This window comes from Puma concolor, chromosome F2, assembly GCF_028749965.1.
Source record: "Puma concolor isolate L17-30 chromosome F2, mPumCon1.1.hap2, whole genome shotgun sequence".
NCBI classification, from domain to species: domain Eukaryota; kingdom Metazoa; phylum Chordata; class Mammalia; order Carnivora; family Felidae; genus Puma; species Puma concolor.
The window spans coordinates 1307299-1326310 of NC_141684.1; the positions used below are offsets into that span (position 1 = coordinate 1307299).

At 60.5% G+C, this 19012-nt stretch overlaps 1 protein-coding gene across 2 annotated transcripts; it reads right to left on the minus strand.

The window, feature by feature from the left end:
• Positions 1–1237: 1237 nt before the first annotated feature.
• Positions 1238–11343, minus strand: RHPN1 (rhophilin Rho GTPase binding protein 1). 2 transcript variants are annotated; one of them, XM_086694908.1, is made up of 15 exons: positions 11127–11343; positions 8234–8349; positions 6789–6917; positions 6494–6569; positions 5734–5811; positions 5084–5208; positions 4824–4990; positions 4455–4648; positions 3941–4097; positions 3753–3860; positions 3168–3362; positions 2633–2709; positions 2268–2414; positions 1977–2138; positions 1238–1541 (listed from the first exon to the last, which is right to left on the minus strand). In XM_086694908.1, the coding sequence occupies exons 1-15, from the start codon at positions 11205–11207 to the stop codon at positions 1383–1385; spliced, it is 1971 nt and encodes a 656-aa protein (XP_086551034.1). In that variant the 5' UTR covers positions 11208–11343; the 3' UTR covers positions 1238–1382. The 2 variants fall into 2 exon arrangements, with proteins under 2 accessions (XP_086551034.1, XP_086551033.1); XM_086694907.1 differs by having other exon boundaries at positions 3753–3863.
• Positions 11344–19012: the final 7669 nt, after the last annotated feature.

Genomic DNA, 19012 nt, shown 5'->3' on the forward strand with positions numbered 1-19012 from the left:
GCAGCTTCTGGCCCCCAGCCCGTGCGCCCCTCTTGGGTCCAGCTTGGCGGCCAGAGGCAGGGGAGTCCCAGCGCCCTCCTGGATGAGACCTGCCAGCCCTGTCATCCCCGATTAGCGGGTAATGGCCTCCTTGAAGCACAATTTTATTAATCAAATTAGTAAGCGCCGAGGTGACCTTGGCTGGTTCTGCTGAGAGGGGCGTTCTCCCAGGAGGGGCAGGCGGGTCAGCAGGGACACACCTGGCCGCTCTCAGCCCAGGCTCAGGCTGGTGGGGCCGCCCTCCCCGACCATGAGGTCTTCGAGGCCACCTGCCTATTCGCCCTCAAGGCCACCTGCCTATTCACGCCGGCCCCCACCCTGACGGTAACACGACAGCAGGAGGGAGGCGAGGCCAGTGGGGACCGGGACTCGGCCACTCCCGCCGAGGGGCGGGACGGCGCCAGCAAGGAGGGGGCGGTCCTGGCCTGCAGGTAGACCTCCCGCAGCCGAGTCCTGCCTGCAGAGGCTGCTCGAGCGGGCGGCGGCCGCCCCCTGGTGGCCATGCGCACTCCCGGCCGCCCCGGCCCCCACGCCCACCCTGCGGCCGCGCCAAGTGGCTGCTCCGCGCCTGCCGCCCCCAGCCCTCCCTTCAGGGCCAAGTCCAAACCAGCCCCCCTCGGAGCTTGGCAGAACTGAGCGGGGCGGGTGGGTGTGGGGGTGGAGGGCCAGGCCCGGCCCCTGGGGAAGCACGTGAGAGGACCAGACGGCAGCCGCAAGGCCGGTTTGGGATCTATGCCTGGAGTGTGGGACACGGGGAGGGGACAGCAAGAACGGAAGTAGAGGGATCAAGGAAAGGTGTTGCGGGGGTGGGACTGGCTGGGACACTGGCCAGAGGGCAGCCCTGTGGGGTGCCAGGTGGGCTGGGTCAGTGGTGGGGTCCTCGGAAGGGGTCAGGAATGCAAGCTTGGCGCGAGGCTGACCCAGCCCGAAGGTAGGGTGTGGACAGGATGTGGATCGTTGAAGGGCAGAGGCGAAGGGCGAGTGAGGATGTGGGCCACAGCCTGACCGGCCCCGACTCCAAGAAGCAGCTGGACGGCTCCCTTGGCCTGGGACGCTGCCCTACTCAGGTGGGGACGTGGGGCATGTGTGAGGACCGGGCAGCCCAGGGGCCGCATTCTGGCACCTGGGACTCCGTGCGCAGAGCAACCATGACGCCTCCCACGTGTGGGTCCAGCGCCCAGCACCAGGCTCAGACACCTCATCTGACTCGGTCTTTAATGGGCAGCTCTGGGCACCAGGTGGGGCAGCAAACTGGCCCGAAAGTCCTTCAGGATGGAGAGGGCCGTGGGGGGAGCTGGCCCCTCGCCACCACCCTGGGCAGGAGGGGGAGGGCGGCACACAGCTCAGGGGTGTGGGGACAGCCTCCCTCTGGTCTTGCCCCTCTTGGCCTTGCGGCTCCAGCCAAGGAGGGGCCTGGGGCTGGCTCGCCCAGGAGCTGGCGGCCCCCGCCCACACTCCTTCTGGCCCCTCAGAAGCGCCCCCAGGGCCGGCCGGTGCTCCCCCTGCAATCAGGACAGAAATGGGTAACGGTTGGCTCCCTGGGCCTGGCCTGCCTGTGGCCAGGCTGCAGGGTGTGACCCGGGAGGTGGTGGCTGGTGCGTCAGGGGCAAGCTGGGGGTTCTGTAAGGGCAACAGGGCAGCAGCGCCCCGCAGGGGTGCCATGCTGGGGGTGGGGATCCTGAAACGGCTCCTGCAGCGCCGCCCCTGCCCGAGGTCCCCAGGAGTGTGGGCACACGGAGGCCCACCGCGGGGAGGGCTGCGGCCTCGCCCAGGGCAGGGACTAGCCGCCAGGTGGAGACCACGGCACAGACGGCCGCTGCCCAGAAGGCCACGCCAGTGAGGCTCGCCCGCGCGCAAGCTCCTCTCTCCGATGCCCTCGCAGTCGCGGGGCGTGCCGGGGCCTGGGGGAAGGCCCTCCCGGGGCCCCTGGGGCTCACCGTGCTGGGTGGCTCTGCCCTGGGCAGCAGCGTGACCACCTGCAGGCTTGCTCCCTCGTCGCCCACGCCCTTCAGCTGCGCCACCACCTCCGCGTGCTTCCACCACTTGCACGGCCGCCCATTCAAGGACACGATGTAGTCACCCTCCCGCAGGCCAGCTGCCTGCAGGGACACGGGGGGGGGGGTCCTGAGTCCCACGGGGGCACCCGCCACCCCTGGCCACAGTCCCACCTGCCCCCTTCAACCCCGGGACTCGGCCCCGGCGGGGGGGTGGGGGGGCAGGGGCCTCACCGCGGCCGGGCCCCCGGGGATGACAGCAGCGATGAGGACGGGCGCATCTCCCCGCAACGTGAGGCCAAAGCCAGCCTCTCCCCGGGTCACGTGGATGGGCCCCACCAGCCGCCAGCAGTTCTTGGCTGAAAACACGGACAGGGGCCCCTGGGGGTGGGGTGAAGGGGCGTCAGAGGCTCAGCCGGGCCACCACAGCACCCCTCACCCCTCGATCTCTACATCTTGGGTCAAAAACCGGGTGTGGCAGAGGGGTGGGGCAGGGCGGGGCTAGGCCACCAGCACCACTTGTCCAGAGTCCTCCCCCAGGACAGGGCTAGGCCGCCTGTGCTGAGGTGGGGACGGGTGACCCTGGCAGGGGTGCTCACCAGCCGGTGGAAGATATCGGTCACCTTCACCCTGGAGAAGCTGGGTGCCCTGATCTCTGGCTTCTGCTGTGTTTTAGCTGAAACGACAGAGTTCAAGGGAAAATGGAACTAGGCCTGAGGCTCAAGGACCCTAGGCCCCTGGGAGGCAGCCAGAGCAGAGCGGGCGGCCCGAGTGCGGCCTGCCGTACGCACACTGGCCCCTCTGCAGACCTCGGGGACCTGGCTGCCCCCCCCCGCCCCAGGGGGCTCCGGGGCGTCTCGGCTCTCCAGCCATGCCTGCCTGCCCCTGTAAAGCAGGAGATGCTGGGGGGCCGGCCTGTGGTTCCGTCTCCCAGGCCACCGCCTCCCTGGGGCAGGAATCCACTGCGGGGATGGCAAGGCGCGGGAGAGCAGGGGGTGCGCCCGCGTGGGCTCCTTTGAAGGCCCCCCGCTCCGTGGTCCCTGGAGGTGGAGTGGCCTCAACGGCAGCCACAGGTCCTGGGCCCACGGACGCCTGCTGGCTGGACACGCCCGTCCGAGGGGCTGGGCTGCTCACGTGGGATGTCGGGAGCTTCCGTGGCCTCCAAGAAGTCATCCTCTCGGTCGAGCTCTGAGTACCTGGCCAGTGAGCGCCGCAGGGCCTGGGCCAGCACGGCCTGCAGTAGGTCCACGCTCCGCAGGGCACGGCACACGGCGTGCAGCCGCAGGGCCTCCTCTTGGCCCAGGATGGCACGCTTCAGGTGGGCCTTGCCTGCACGGGACAGAGCCGGCACATGCTCCGTGGGGCTCGCCTGGCCCAGGCCAGACCCCAGCTCTCCCCACCCCTGGACGCAGCCAAAGGAGCACAGCTGAGGGCTTCTGGGTCCATCCTGAGGGCCCGCGGGCCACTCGGGGAAGAGCTACCAGGTGCAGAAGGCCGGGCCGGGGAAGAGCTGCCTCCCACGAGGGCCCCCACCCACCCGGGCTACCGGCCTGGCTCAGGCCCTGCCTGGGACTCAGCCGCCAAGGGGACCTCGGGGACGCAAGTTGGCAGCTTGGCAAGTTGCCAGACACCAGACATGCCCGGAAGAGGTGACTCATGAAGGACGGGTCACTCGCCCCCTTCAGCGGGCCCTAGCCCCTCCGCGCCAGGCCGCCTCACCGAGCATCCTGCGCCCCTCCTGCTCCTGGGGTGCGGCGCCCGGGGGCCCAGGTGTGGCTGGGAGCCCAAGGAAGGCCTGTGAGAGTGCTGGGCAGTCCACCTCGGCCGCTGCTGGGGATCAGAGAGGGCCGTGAGCCCCTCCGCACCGGGGCCTCTGCCGGCACACACACGAGGGGCAGGGCACTCACGGGGGCTGTCGCAGAGCACCGCAGCCGCGTGGTAGTGGGCCAGGGCGCGGAAGTACTCAGCCTTGACACGCACCAGGGTGGTCCAGGGGAAGGGCACGTAGTCGCGGACAGGTGGCTGGGCCATGGTCTGGTGCACCAGCCTGTACTCAGCTGCCACCTGCCAGCGCACAGGGTGGGACGCCGGGGCCTCCCCGCCCTGGGCCCCAGCCTCCGCCTGCCCCGGCCTGAGTCCCAGTGGCCCTGCCCTGCACCCCGAGCTGAGGCAAGCTCAGGAATCTGAGCCCCAGGGCCTGCTCTGGCTGGTGCTGCCCCAGTGGCAAGGACTCAGGACCCGGGGGTCCTGACCGGCTCCAAAGACCACGAAAACAGCTGGCTTTGGGAACAAACAGGAGACACAGCCACTGCCCCTGCCCCCCCCCCCCCCCCGCCTGGACCCCCGATCCAGACCCTCCTGCTCATCTGGCCACCGTGGCTCAGCTAGGTCTCCTGTGGGACAAGGGCTCCCTGCCCTCACCTGGGCAGCCTCCTGAGCCAGGCGCAGCTGGGCCAGGCAACCCTGGGGGGCTTCGGTGGACGGCAGCAAGAGGCCCTCAAAGATGCATTCTTGGGCCTGGGCGGTCATGAGTCGTTCCAGCATGGAGAGCGAGGCCGGGCTCATGTCGGGGCTGGGTGCTCGGGAAAAGTTCTCCCTCAGGAGGCTGAAGGCCCCTGTGGAGGGGCGCTCACAGCAGGAGAACAGGGCTACCTGGCCCCGCCCCCCACCCCCAGAAAGGGCCTGTGTGTGTATCTGCTCTGCCCCACACACTTGGAGTGCTAACCCACCTCCCCCCACCCCCCCTCCGCACAACTGTGGCCGTGGGGCTGGGGGCCGGGCTGCCCTCACCAGCAGCCCTCTGAAAAGCTTCGATGGCGCGCCTGGTGCCCTCGGGGCAGGAGCGGTCCTGGCGAGCCCCGATCTGGGTGTAGAGGGCCCCGATGTTGAAAAGCACGCTGCCCTTCTCAAAGGCCAGGGCCCGCTGCTGGGCCGGAACTCCCGTGAGTGAGTCATACCTGCGGGTGGGTGAGGGTGGGAGCAGGAGTCACAGGGCTTTGGGGAGCCGTCAGGGGAGGCCAGTGACCGCCCCCCCCCCCCCCCCCACCTACCACTGGAACAGCAGCCCCAGGTTCCTGGTGGGGGCGATGAAGCGTGCGTCCAGGAAGCAGAGCTGGTTGTAGTAGGCCATGAGCAGCTCTAGGCCTGCCTCGCCTCGGCTGGGGGTCCGAATGGCCTGCGGGGCAGGCGCCAGCTGGGCCTCGGTTCCCCAGACCCGTCCCACAGCACACACACTACCCCGGGACCCTTTGGACGTCCCAGCCCAACGGGAGCACCCTGGGTCTAGGGGTGGACAAGGTCCCGAAGCGGCACATCCACCCGGTCTGGGGCTGTCGTGGACCACGCGTGCCACCCCCAGGACACTGAGCACCGCGGAGAGGCCCAGGCGGGGTCCCTGGGGAGGGACAGGCACAGAGCAGCCACTCCCAGGGGGCCAGCGGTATCTGATGAGGACGGAACTTCCCTGGTGTGCGCAGAGCCACGTGTGTGCCCTGGCTGTGTTTGTGTTAATGCACGCTCGGGGTGTGCCTGGCTCCCCATTCTCCCCAGGGCTGCCCCTGGTGGGGACTCCTGCACAGAGCTTGTCTACACTGAGCTCCTTGCCTCTGTCCCTCGCTGAGCCTTGTTTTTCCTTGTGAACTGGGGGTGGTCGGTCTCCGGGGTCTCCGGGGCAGGGAGGGGACAGGAGGAGCCCACTCACCTGCCGCAGGTCCTCCAGCTCCCTGATTTCGGCCTCATAGGAGGCACTGTCCTCTCCAAAGTGCCCAGAGATCAGCTCCTGCTTGGGGGAGGGGCAGGTGCTGGCCTTCCCTGTTCACCCGGCCCAACGTGGAGACGGGTGGTGGAGGCCCCGGGGCCCCTGGAGAAAGGCCGAGGACTGGTGTACATGTGGTGGCGGGTCCCCTCCTCTGGCCTTGGGGTCCCTCCCCCGCAGGTACGGGGTTCAGAGACTCGGTGCTGCTTCTGCTCAGAGTCCTTTCTGAGCCCCTGTAAAGCCCCCCTGACGGGCAAGGGCACTGGGGCCAGGAGCTGAGGCCCCTCTCCGTGCTGCCTGCGGGGCAGCCTAGTTCATGAGCCCCCAGGAGGACCCTGGGAACCGGCAGGTTTTCACAGCGGAGGCTCTGACTGGACGGGGCAGCCCCAGCCAGTGCCGACTCTCAGAGCGACGGTGGGGGAACCCTGTGGCCAGCGTGGGCTTTCAGCAGGATGCCTGACTCTGCCCTATCGGTCCCACGGTGGGCTCTCCTCCAACACCCGTCCAACCAGAATCTCCCACAGCCTGGGCAGGCCCGGCAGCCGGAGTCAGACCCCCCCCTCCCTCTGGGCCTGTTTCCTCTTCTGTTCAATGCAATGGCTGCACCAGGAAGCCTTGGTAACCCCTTCTGACCCCAGGGCAGGGTGTAATCCTTAGCGCAGGACCACGTCCCACCAGACCCCGGGGCTCACAGGTCAGCACTCACCCTCAAGGGTGTGGACCAGTCCAGCTCCTTGGTCTCCTTCAGCCCCAGGGGGATCATAGGGACACTGACACCTTCGCTGGAACCAGAACCGTTAAGCCCAGATTCTAAGGCTGGACCCTGCCGTGCACAGTGGCCACCCCCTACTTCTCCAGGCACACATAACCCCCTTTCGCGATTCTGATTCGCGTCTCGCACACACACGGCACAGCACTCAGGTGCCGCCCTGGAGGTGTCTCGCGCGTGCGCACCACGTCCTCCCCCACGCCCACCGGCCCCCGCACATGCGCACACGCACCCCTCCGGCCGGTCCACCTCCGCACTGCCGTTGAGCTCCTCCAGCTCCTCCTTCAGCAGCTGCAGGCTGGAGTTGACGTAGCTCAGCTCCAGGGCCACTGTCTCCCTGACCCAGGCGTTGCTGGTGGCTCTGGGGGAGGGAGGCCAGACTGAGCTGAAGCCCTGCTCTGCAGGCGGACCACGCGCCCCTGGGCCTCGCCGCAGCCCCTGCGCCAGCCTGGGCTCCAGAGTGCTGTGCCCCCAGGCCAGCCCCCATGGAGGGGTGCGGTGCGGTCCCGGGCCCACCCCCTCTTCTCTGAGCCCCCCTGGAGTTCGTGCAAATTCCTGTCCACGTGGATACTTGGTGACTCTGGCCCAGGGCATAGCTCTCGCCTCCCACCACCTCTCTCCTTGGACGCGGGCTCTGGCGCGCCTTCCACAGTGACAAAAAAACAACTTTCCCAAAGGGTGGGAGTCAGCCCTCTCTGTGCCTACATCTGGGCAGCTGGCAGACGAGGCGGTGGGTCCCCAGGAAGGCCAGGTTGAGAGCTGGGGTGGGGTAGACAGGGATGCAGGGCAGCTAAGGAAATGGAGGGGCCCCTTGGGCCCAGCAGAGCTGCATCCTGGAGCCTATCCGCCAGCTCTGTGCACACTGGCTGTGGCTCTGACAGGTGGGACCATCTTCCTGGGCCACCAGCCATGCAGTGGGCTCACGGAGACATGGGTGAAGGTCTGAGCTGATGTGCAGCTCGCTAAGGAGGAGGCACCTCTTCAGCCTGGAGGACGCTTTCCTGGTCCTCAGTCTTTTTTTTTTTAATTTCTTTAATTTTTATTCATTTTTGAGAGACAGACAGAGCACCAGCAGGGGAGGGGCAGAGAAAGAGGGAAATACAGAATCGGAAGCAGGCTCCAGGCTCGGAGCTGTCAGCACAGAGCCCGACGGGGGGCCCGAACCCACGAACCGCGAGATCATGACCTGAGCCGAAGTCAGACGCCCAACCAACTGAGCCACCCAGGTGCCCCCCGGGTCCTCAGTCTTGGGACACCTGTCACAGTTCAGCCTAAACGGTGCCTCTCCTGAGAAAGCCCTGCTGGTCACCACATAAATCACAGGCTCCCACACTGTATACCAGCCCCCCCTCCAGCACCACACGGAACTTGGCTGACCCTGAGCTGACCACTGCCAGTGAGGTCCACCAAGGTAGGGGCCTGGGTTGTCTGGGAGGGTTTCATTTGACCAGCATGGCTGCCCCAGACCCTGGTGGGAGGCCTGGCCCCTCCTCCTGGGAGCCCACAATGGCCATAGTCACCTGCTCACACATCCCTCTCCCAAACCAGACCACATGGTCGGGCACCTGCCTGGATCTCTGCCTGGCTCCCATCACCCCACATGGGCTGGCTTCCAGGGGGCCTCAGGTGACAGCAGCACCACTGTCCTGAGGGATGGGGGCGGTGGCGGGCACTCACCTGTACAGGTTCTCCGCGCCTGTCCGCATCCGCAGCTCCTTATTGATCTGCTGGTGGACCTGGGCCCTGCGGCTCTGCAGGCGGCCGTGCGGTGTCTGTGCCAGGGGTTCACGGCCCTGTGGAGAGGCTGCAGGTCACGGGGGCCAAGCCACGCCTCTGTCAACAGCTCACGAATGCCAGAGGGCTCTCGCGGGTGGGGAAGGCGGCGGTTGGCACAGGTGGGGCCCGAGCCAGCTCCCCAGGCAGCAGTGGGGCCAGGCAGGCCGAGTTGAGGCAGGATCCCGGGATCCCAGAAAGAAGGGGGGGGTGGTCAGGGCAGGAAGCACACAGAAGGCAAGGGACAGGGCTGGACCGGGGCCCCACGAAGAAGCTGGGCCGATCCTGTGGAGCCAGCACCAGTGTGCTGGGGCTCTGGGAGCCCCTGGCGGGAGGTGGCCAACTGCTCGGCACATATCCTTGTGTGCCTTTGAATTTCATTCCATAACCCCCATAATCTACTCTACCCGCACATTTCTAGCATGAGTTCTAGCACGGCCACGGGGGGATGACCCAGCCTGGCTCCTGCCAAGGTGCTAATGGAAAGGGGCCTGTCCATGGGGTGCTGGAGGCTGGCTTTCAGCCCACCTTGCTCCCCGTGGCGCTCGGCCCACGGTGACCCTGGGATACGTGTCTTGATATGTGATACGAAGGTATCACCCCAGCTGGTTGTTTACGTGTGGGGTCCCTTTGGGCAACTGCTCAAAACCACAGGCCCAGAGTCACTCAACTCCCAGGCAGCAGGCCAGGCCTCCCGACTGCCCACTGGCCACCTCAGGCACCGCTCCTCATTACACGAAACAATCCTGCCAGACTGCCAGTGTCGGGGTCCCAGGCAGGAGAGCTGGGTGTCAACTGAGACCAGAGATGGGGGTTCCCAGCCACAGTGATGCTGCAGCCGGGTGACTAGAGGCTCTGGCCAGGGAAGCCGAGGGGCTTCCGCCAAAGGGGGCTTGGGCGGCTTTCAGGGCTGCAGTGGGACACGCGGCCGTGGCCACCATGCTTCCTCCTAGCCATTTAAGGGCCTTCGTCTGGGACAGTCACCAGCCCTGGAGTTAGGAAGAACTTCCCAGAATGCACCTTCCCTGGGCAATGTCCCCATAGGTGGTCACAGAGCCTGAACAGTGGTAGTGAGGACAGTGCCTCCAGGAAGCTGCCCCAATGGCAGGGACAGGGCTTTATTCAGGCAGTGCTGAGGTCAGGCCCCTTGCAGTGTCCACTGTCTTCCTCATATTTGAGGAAATGTGGCCTATTTTCTTTAATATGCACCCCACCTGCTGGCAGGCAGGGGCAGTTTCAGACCTTTTGGGGGCTATATCTTGTCCCACTCCCTCTATGAAGGCACCCTAAAGGAGGCCTCACAGCCTCTCAAGAGGAAGGCCCCTGGTGCACAATCATCTCAGATTATGGCTCAACACCCCCTCAGATTCCAGCATGGATGGTCAAGAGAGAAGAGAGATCAATCAGGGAGGACCTCCCAGAGGCGGAGACATTCTCCTGGGAGGCCTTCTCGTGATCCTTAGGTAACGGGAGAGGAGGCTTGTTCCAACTGAACAAGAGAGAGAACACTAGATGTGGAGGGCTCCCTGCTCTGGGCCCTTGGGCAGGACCCTCATCTTGTACATCTCAAGGGGGCGCCAAGAAGGAAAAAGACAAAACATGGCCCTCCTCTCTCTGCTCTGCTGTCTGGCTCTCTTCCTGGTGGCCTGTGCCTCTTCTCCACGGTGCATGTCAAGACCGCTCTGTGAATGAGGGAATGAGCCAAGGAGGTGGGCAGTCTCCCCTCCAAGAGGCCTGAGGACCTGGGGAGGGAGGAGCAGGCCACAGCCAAAGCTACATCACTCCCCTTCTGAAGCAAAGCTCCAGCAGGTTCTAGAGGTTCTGGGCCAATAGCCATGCCCATCTGCCCAGGGAGGGGGCTGGTCCCTATGCTGGGCAGAAACCATTAGCTCAGGAGGGCTGTCCTCATCAACACCACTCGTCTGCTCCTCAATGTCAAGTGCTCCTGGAGAGATGTGCTGGAACGGGGAGAATGTAGCCTCGGAGCCCTGCCGCACCTGCACAGGCCTGGTCTGGACGCTGGGACAGCCAGTGGGTGACTCCCAGGGAACACCCAGGCTCCAGGCTGCAGAGAGGGGCAGCCTGAGTGCCCCCTCCTTCCCAGCACAGATTTCGCAGGTGTCCTCTCCCACTCCTTTCCAGAGCTTCCCCACTACTCCTGGAAATGGTCCTTGGTCCAGAGTCAGCGAAGCAGGATTAGGGACCTCAGAGGGGGAGGAGGTGTGTGGGAAGTGAAGAAACGGACAAACTGTCTATCTGTGAAGTCCTCCAGCCATTTCCTGTTCCTGGGAGGCTCCAGCTGCCTGCCGCTGAAAGTTTCGTCAAATACAGAGCTAGGTGCCCAGGGCAAAGCTGAGCAGCCTGGAGAGAGGGAGGGAAAAGCTAGGAAAGGAGGAATGACGGGCACCCGGAACTAGCACAAGGCCACGGGCTGTCACAGACCAGAACCCAACACCTGCGGTGGAACGGGGCCCGGAGCGTCCTCCAGAGCGTGGGAGAAAACGCTGAGCTGGACTTGTCTTCCCACCCTTTGCTAGAAGGCACAGAAGCCCAGCTCAGGCAGGTAACAGGGGCTCGGCCTTTCCACCGAGCCTCAGTCTCCCCAGAGGTCAGCCCAGCTGGCCTCTAGGGGCGAGAGAAGTGGGTTGCTGCCACAAGTCTTGCAGCGCGCTCAGACCTGAGAAGCCAGCGCCGACTCCGGAGCCCCGCGCCCGCCGGCGGCAGGTGGCGGGCAAAAGCGGGCCGGGGGTCCGGGACCCGTCCTCCCGGCGACCCCCGTCCCCGCGGACGCGCCCACCTTGCGAACGCTGCCGGCCGGTTGCAGCCGCGCACTCTCCTCGCCGGAGCCAGGGTCGTCCGTCCTCTCCTCGGGGATCATCGCCGCCCGCCGCTCGGGCCTTGCCCGCCTGGAAGCCGAGGCCGGCACAGGTCCCTCCCGGGCGCCGCGCAGGGTCCCCCACTGTTCTCTCCTCGCGGGTGGCGGGCGCGGGCCGAGCGTGCGAAACTTCCCCTTGCCCAATCGGCGGCCGCGACGACTCCAACGAACAGCAGCGCCAGCCAACCAGAGAGCGAAGAAGGCGGGCCCCGCCGACCAGGCCCCGCCCGCGCGACCGCGGAGTCCCGGGGGAATGCGGTCGCCCCTGGCAACCGCCCGGTCCGACGCCGCGCGGCCGGGCGGGGCGCAGACTGCGCATGCGCCACGGCGTGCGCTCAGCGAGCGGAAAAGTTAGGGAAAAAGGAAAAAAGCAACTCCCAAAAGCGTCCGGCCCGACCTCCCGGGCGCCTGCGTGCTCGGCTCCCTGAGCCGACTCCGCAGGCTTGCACGTCGCCGGCTCGTCCCGCCCCCAAGGCAACAGCGGCCCTCCGAGGAGCCTGTCCAGCGCGTTGGCAGTGGGGGGGCTCAACGGGTTCGCTGCAGGAGCGCTGGTGCGAGTCCTCCAGCGACGCCGCTTCCCTCTCCGCTCAGCAGGCGCGGCCCGCCGGCACAGCTCGCTGCCAGAAGCTGCCTTCGAAGCGCTCCCCGGAGCCCGGCCCCCGCAACCTGCTTCCACAAACGACTTCGAGAACCAGCTCGCCTCCAGGACCAGCCTGGCCCGCAGAGACGGCCTGCTTCCGGAGCCTGCCCTCCCTGAGGGCCGGTCCGAGCGGTGTACCTCCACGCGGGGCCCGGGTCACTGTGGGACCCACTCAGAGTTCCTGTGAGGCTCCCCTCACCTAACGACACCCCCTTTGTAGGGGCAGGGACACCGTGCCTAAGCAGGAACCACGCCAGTGTCCCTCGAGGCCCTCCGAAGTTCCAGCCTTCCCGTCCAGGTCCCCGCTGCTGAGCCGCGGGCTCTGTCTCCCCAGCACATGCACGCGCAGGAGCCTGCGGTCCGCAGAGCTAAACCCTGTAACCAGGCCTCTTGGCCTGCCCTGGCCATCTCATGCAACAACAGCAACAAAATAAGGCGGGTGACAACTTGAAGGAATATAATCCTTCAAGTAATCCTAGAATATTACCTGACTCAGCTGTGCATTCTTTTTCATAGCCATCATAATGTAATCAGATGTCCTGGCATCTTGACCCCGGGGCAATTATAACTTGATTCTATCAGGAGGAGAGAGGTGAAGGAGGAGGAAGACAGGCCAAATGGAGAGGACAGGTGGAGATGCTGACATTTCGTCCTCCGAAGTCCCTGAGTGACGCCTAAATCAGGAAACAGTGCTCCAGACGCGGAAGCATGTCGTTCAGAACTGTGGGATTCGGTACCAAATCACCAACTCCAAGAGCCACGAGGGGCTGCGGCGAGAGAGGCAGCAGGGCGCCCCGGAGGCTGCCGTTCTGCTGAGTGGTTCTGGCAGAACCATATGCTTGGTGGAACTGCGCCTTCCATAGCAAAGCATCCCCGAAGCTTGTTTTCTTGGGGGTGCATGCTTAGAAATTGGCAGCCAAGAACATCCAAAGTAAAACATAACCATTTGCAAGTGAAGAGACATTTCAAACAAGGTCTGAACAGAAAGTTAAAGCACAAGCTGCACGTTACAAAGTACCTACAGAGTAAGTAACAGTATATAAAATGTATGGAACAAACCAAAGGAAATTCTGCAAACTTAATTGGGTTTATTGCCTGTACACAGCTGTGTGTGTATATGTGTATGTGCATATACGTACATACATGAAATAAATTAACCAAATCAAAAGACGGTACAAACAGGAAATTACTAAAGATTAAAAGTTGACCTCAGTCATATAGCAAACAAGCTGAGTGTTCGGGGAAAAAACAAAGTTGATAAATCCTTGAGAGGCCCGATCAGCAGCAAGGACAGACTGTATCAACCAGGATCCACTTCTGACTCCATGAGATCAGAACACAGTTGCTTAGCTGTGGACGTTTAGCTGTGTTTAGGGGTGAGATGTTTCTTATTTTTCCCCAGATCATCATTCAGCAAGGGTGGTGGAGGCCCCAGGGTGTGGCCACAGGGTCTCCACTCCCAGGTTCCTCCAGTTTGCTTTCAGCCTCACAACAGAGACCAGTTGTTCCTCCTCAGAGCTCATTTCTGTGTTCCAAGGAGGAAAGCAAAACATTCCCCCAGCTCCCCTAGAACTTGGTCACATGGCCACACCTGCCACAGGGAGGCCAGGAGTTCCAGCTGACACACTGTTGTTCCAAACACAACCAGGCTGTCACTCAGGACCGCGAGCCGTGGCTGCCTCGGAGGGAAAACACAAGTACAGCACATTAAGAAGGGAAAAAGAACACTAACCAAGCCTCAGGGAAGATTTTACAAACTTAGAAAACACCATGAACGTCAACTGCAAGGTCTGGAGAAATGGATGTATCAAGACTTAAACGATCAGAGTTGACCCGAGAAACGGGAGCAGACAAGAAGAGACCAATAGCACAGACTCTAAACTGCTAAAGGGGACACAGACTCTGACAGCCTATCCAGTCTATCCAGTCTGTAGACAGCACGTGTCGCCTGTCAAGGGATGCCGGTGTCCTGGACTCAGCTTGCCAGGCTAAAACGCCAAATCTGATGAAAAGAAACCACAAGACACCATGGATGGGTTTCATCAACAAACGTAAGCTGCAGACTTTGTTGATGGCCTGGCCCCACCCACGTGCCCCACCCGTCGTTGTCGTTGCCGAATCTCGTGTGACCACCTCCTTAGTGAAGCCACGTGCTCCACGGAAAGATGGCCAGTCTCAGCCCCAGAAGGTGTAGACCACTGGTGTATAAACGAAGGGTACTGGAACCATGACGGTGGGGGAGACACTGTCAGAGGCTGGGGACGTTAAATGTCCTGCAACGCCTGTGCACACCGGTACAGACTCACCGTCCCAGATGCCAGTAGAACATAGTGATCTGCAGAGGTCACCCTAGGACTTCAGCCAGTGATTGATCTGCGCCCATAGGCTTAGGATGCAGTTTTGCCCAGCTGGTCAAGAGGGGAGTCTTCAGGGTACTCCCTGGAGAGGCCCATAGGAGGAAGCTGTCATTACCGGGTGCAACGCCCAGAACCGTGTGGCCATCTTGCGACCGTATGTCCGCAGACATACTGAGGGTGGCAGAGAACTGGGGCCCTGAGACTCCTCTGGTTTCTGATTTGCTGAAATAACCAATCTTCTTTTCAACCCAGTTGCCGCAAGTTGGGCTTCCGGATATTTAAAGCCAAAGGTGTCCTAACTCAACACAGATGTACAACTTGAATGTAAATAACAGCACATCAGGTCTGGCAGTGTGTTCATGTTTAATGCTCCATGACCAAGTAGGTCCCACATTAGGAACCCACCAGCCGGGGTGATCTCACCAACAGATGAGCAGAAGAAAAGCTGTGCAGTAATCTCCATGTGGCCCCTTAAACATCTGAACAATTCAGCCACTATTCTACAAAAAATTCTAAGTAAAACGGGAATGAAAGGGACCGCCTAAATTTGATAGGCAATGCATCAAATGCAGATAATGAGTACATTACATATTGAAATCTTGAAACCGTCGACATTTAAATCAGGAACAAGATACGAATGCCTGCTACTTCCCCCATTCATCTGAGGTTTTTTGAGTTCTCAGTTAAGGAAATAATGCAGTAAAACAAAATCTTAGAGAAAGGAGACACAATTATCTTTATATTCAGAGAACATGGTTGTGTAATTTGAAATACCAAGAAAATCAACTAAAAGAACTATTAAAACTGATTAGAGAATTTGGTAAGGTGGCTAGTTTTTTAAATTTAAGTTTATTTATTTTGAGAGAGCGAGTGTGAGCACGGGAGGGGCAGAGAGAGAGAAAGAGAATCCCAAGTGGACTCGATCTCATGAACCTCGAGATCATGACCTGGGCTGAAATCAGGGTCAATTGCTCGACTGACTGAGCCACCCAGGTGCCCCGGTGAGATATCTAGTTTTAAGCAAACTGTATGTTATGGACTGAATTGTGCCCCCCCCCCCCATTCATATGTTGAGGCCTGAGCCCCGATGTGACAGTGTTTAGAAGAGGGGTTTGGGGGAGGTGATTAGGGTCAGGTGAGGTTGTGAGGGTGGGGTCCCACAGCAGGATAAGTGCCCTTATAAGAAGAGACACCAGGGGCGCCTGGATGGCTCTGTCGGTTGAGTGTCTGACTTCGGCTCAGGTCATGATCTCACAGCTCGTGAGTTCGAGCCCCACGTCGGGCTCTGTGCTGACAGATCAGAGCCTGGAGCCTGCTTCGGATTCTGTGCCTCCCTCTCTTTCCCCCAACCCACTCACATTCTGTCTCTGTGTCTCTCAAAAATAAACATTAAGAAGAGACACCAGAGTTTGCCCACTTTCTCCAGAAGGCAGGCACACGGTGAGAAGGCAGTTGTGTGCAAACCAGGGAGAGAGCCCTCACCAGGAACTGAATCAGCCAGCACCTTGATCTCAGACTTCCAGCCTCCTCCAGAACTGTGAGAAAATAAACTTCTATTGTTTAAACCCCCCAGGTTGTGGTATTTTGTTATAGCAGCCTGAGCAGATTAAGACACTATATAAGGACCAATTGCTTAAAACACATACACACATACAAACACACGCAGCTAGAAATAGAAATCAGGAATATTTTCAGTCACAAATGTGACAAGACTATATGATGTCTAGGAACAAATTTAGTAAGAAAATTACATGATCTACAAGATGTATACAATTTTTACTCAGCAACTTAGAACCAGACTTCAATAGTGGTTGGACATACTGTGCACCTTGATGAAAATACGCACTACTGTAAAAATGTCCCTCTCCCTAAAGGTGGCTTAAAGATTCAGTGTGAACAAGTAAAGTACCAACGATGTTAGAAGAAAAGGGGGATAATTCTAATAATCTCAGGGTTGAAGGAACATTTTACATCAAAACAGAAAATCCAGATACCATAGAGGAGAAGATTCGAAGATGGGACAATTTAAGACTTACTATTTCTATATAACAAAAGACATCAGGAAAAAATGAAAAGACAAAGAAGAGATTTAAAAAAAAAAAAAACGATCCACGTGTGACAAATGGAAGTGAGAGCCCCAAGTAAAACAGTTCCTAAAAACTGATTCCAAAAGAGTCAAAGGTAACCGCAGGCAAAGTGAGGAAAGGTTATGCGTCCGTCCGTGTCCAACCAGGCGAGCGGATGCCACCCTGGGTATTTCAAAAAGAGGAGACTGAACACAGCCACCGGTCCGAAGCTATGGGACAGAGTGGGGGCGCTGAGGTGGAAGGCGGGGCGCCCCAGAGCCCACAGGCTGCGGGTTCCAGGACCCCATGTCCGGCCGATGACTCACCAAAACAAACCGCAGAGTAACACGTCTGTGGGGGGAAACCCCACATTAGCATTTAAAAAAGAAAGACAAGGAAGAATGCTCCAAATACACCTCTCTGGGGAGCCGGCAGAATCGGCAGCTGAGTCTGGCTTCCTCAGGCCCCCGGGCTCAGGGAGATGACGGGTCTTCTCCTTACACACGTCTGTATTATTGGACTTCTCTCAGCAAGAATGTACTACTGTGCTTTTGAAGTTAAAAAAAAAAAAAGATGGGGCGCCTGGGTGGCTCAGTGGGTTAGTCGTCTTGACTTTAGCTGAGGTCATGATCTCATGGCTCATGAGTTCGAGCCCTGCGTCAGGCTCTGCACGGACAGCTGGGAGCCTGGAGCCTGCTTCGGATTCTGTGCCTCCCTCTCTCTGCCCCTCCCCCGCTCGCACTCCATCTCTCTCTCTCTCTCTCTCTCTCTCTCTCTCTCTCTGTCTCTCAAAAAAAAAAAAAAAAAAAGACTAGAAGGTAAATGAAAGAATGGAAAGTGAGGAAGTGGAAACTTTTGGTGTGAAAAGGCAGGCAAATGGCGTTGGTCATTAGCGGAGGGGGACGCGGGCCACCACAGGGGTTTTCCACGGACGGGGGCAGGAAGTGCTGAGGGAGTCTGCCTCACACCCAGGTACAGATATTTGGCAAATACGAGCCCAGTGGACTCTTGATGTGAACATGAACGTTCGGACTCGCAGGCCGGGAGGAAACTCAGGCTCCTTCGCGAGCTTCTGCAAGTCCCAAATGAGGACCGGGCTGTCCGGAAACGCAACGGCCCTGCAGCAGGAAGTTGAAGGCTGGACCCTCGCAGGGTCTGGCACCTTCTGCACACACCAGCCCGTCTCCTGGGAGGGCCTGGCCATTGGAAATGCCGTAAGTGAACTACAAATGCGATCGGGATGTAGTGGAGAAATCAGCCAGCTTCGACGACTGTCTCTCCCCTAGCAGGTGCTGAAAATTTTGGGTTTGGGTTTTTTTGGTTCAATCTCGAATGACAAACAAGTGGTGGCACTTAAGTGACTTTCTTTCCTGTCCCCAAGTCTCAATTACGTGGCAGTGCTGCCGCTGTTTGTTTACATTTGCATTTTTCCAGAATGGGAGGCGGAGGAGTCAGGCTTTGGAGGCACAGGATTGGGCAGAGCCGGATAGTTTAATTACGCGTGTATGTGTTCGCAGTCGTGGCCGAGACTCTGGAGTGTGGGTGCGCACCTGTACTCGGAGAGCACACGACATAAATTGAAAAACAAATAACAGTAAAGCACGAAAAGAACATGATATACTGCCGTGCGCGCGCCGCTTGTCTGTGACAAATGAAGTAACAGGCTGCGTGGGACCACAGGAAGCCTTAATCAATGGCAGTAATAGCCACCGATGCATCAGCGGTGGGGGGGGTCGCCGAGGGAGGCTGGCGAAGAATCAACAGAACGTGAAAAATGAATTGTTTGTAAATACTATCAACAATTTTGTGTTTGTGAGAGAGCCATTCATCATTTGGAAACCACCCTTAGTAAAAGATGCACCTGGCTTCCTGGTGAGACGGTGCCATCAATCCCACCCGAGTCGCGGGGCCAGCTCAGGGCTGTCAAAGGCCCCAGAGAACAGACACACGTATTTATTCTTATTTGAAGACACGTTGAGAGGCGGTGGAGGGGAGCGGGAAGAGCCACTGAGGACCGGCTTGCAGTGGGCACAGTATAAAAAGCCCTTTGGGAACCGAGAGAACTGAAAGTCCCCTCCTTCGGGGTGCCTTGGTGAGAGGGGGCTCTGTGGGCACTGAATGCCCACCACACTCTAGGATCTTCACAGGCCACGTCTCTGCCCTTTCCCTTCTGGACATAAAGGTGCTGGGCACGCACATGGGGAGGGAGGGAGAAGTCATGTTCTGGGCCAGGAAGGTGGCTTGCCTGCCGGCCTCTGAGGAACGGGCACTTTTGGGGGATGAGGCCCAAGGAAAGCGGGGCGACAAATTATTGTTCTCGTAAACTTGGCAGAGCGGCCTGGCTCCACGGGCATTGTTCTGACCACTGTGGGGAACTCTCGTCCTCAGAACAGCGCAAGCGAGACCCCCGGGGCTGGCCCCGAGCATTGCCTTAGGTAGTTGGCATTTACTGGTCTGACCACAGGCCGGCAGCGGGAAGCACCTGTAGGTCTCCCGCCACTGAGCCCTCGCCATAACCCTCTGCAGGGGATCCTACTGCTGAAGAGCCGCCTTGGGCCGGGAGGAGCTCTGGAGGGGCAGAGGACAGGAGGGGGGCAGGCTGCTGAGCTGGAGCCTGGGGGTGAGGCTGCGGGCAAGCCCCGTGTGGGCATCTGTGCTGTGCAGTCACCAGAGAACAGTCCTGGGCAGAGGGCCGGCTGGTTCACCACAGGGTCAGCAAGAGGGGCTGCCGGGACCGAGCCCAAA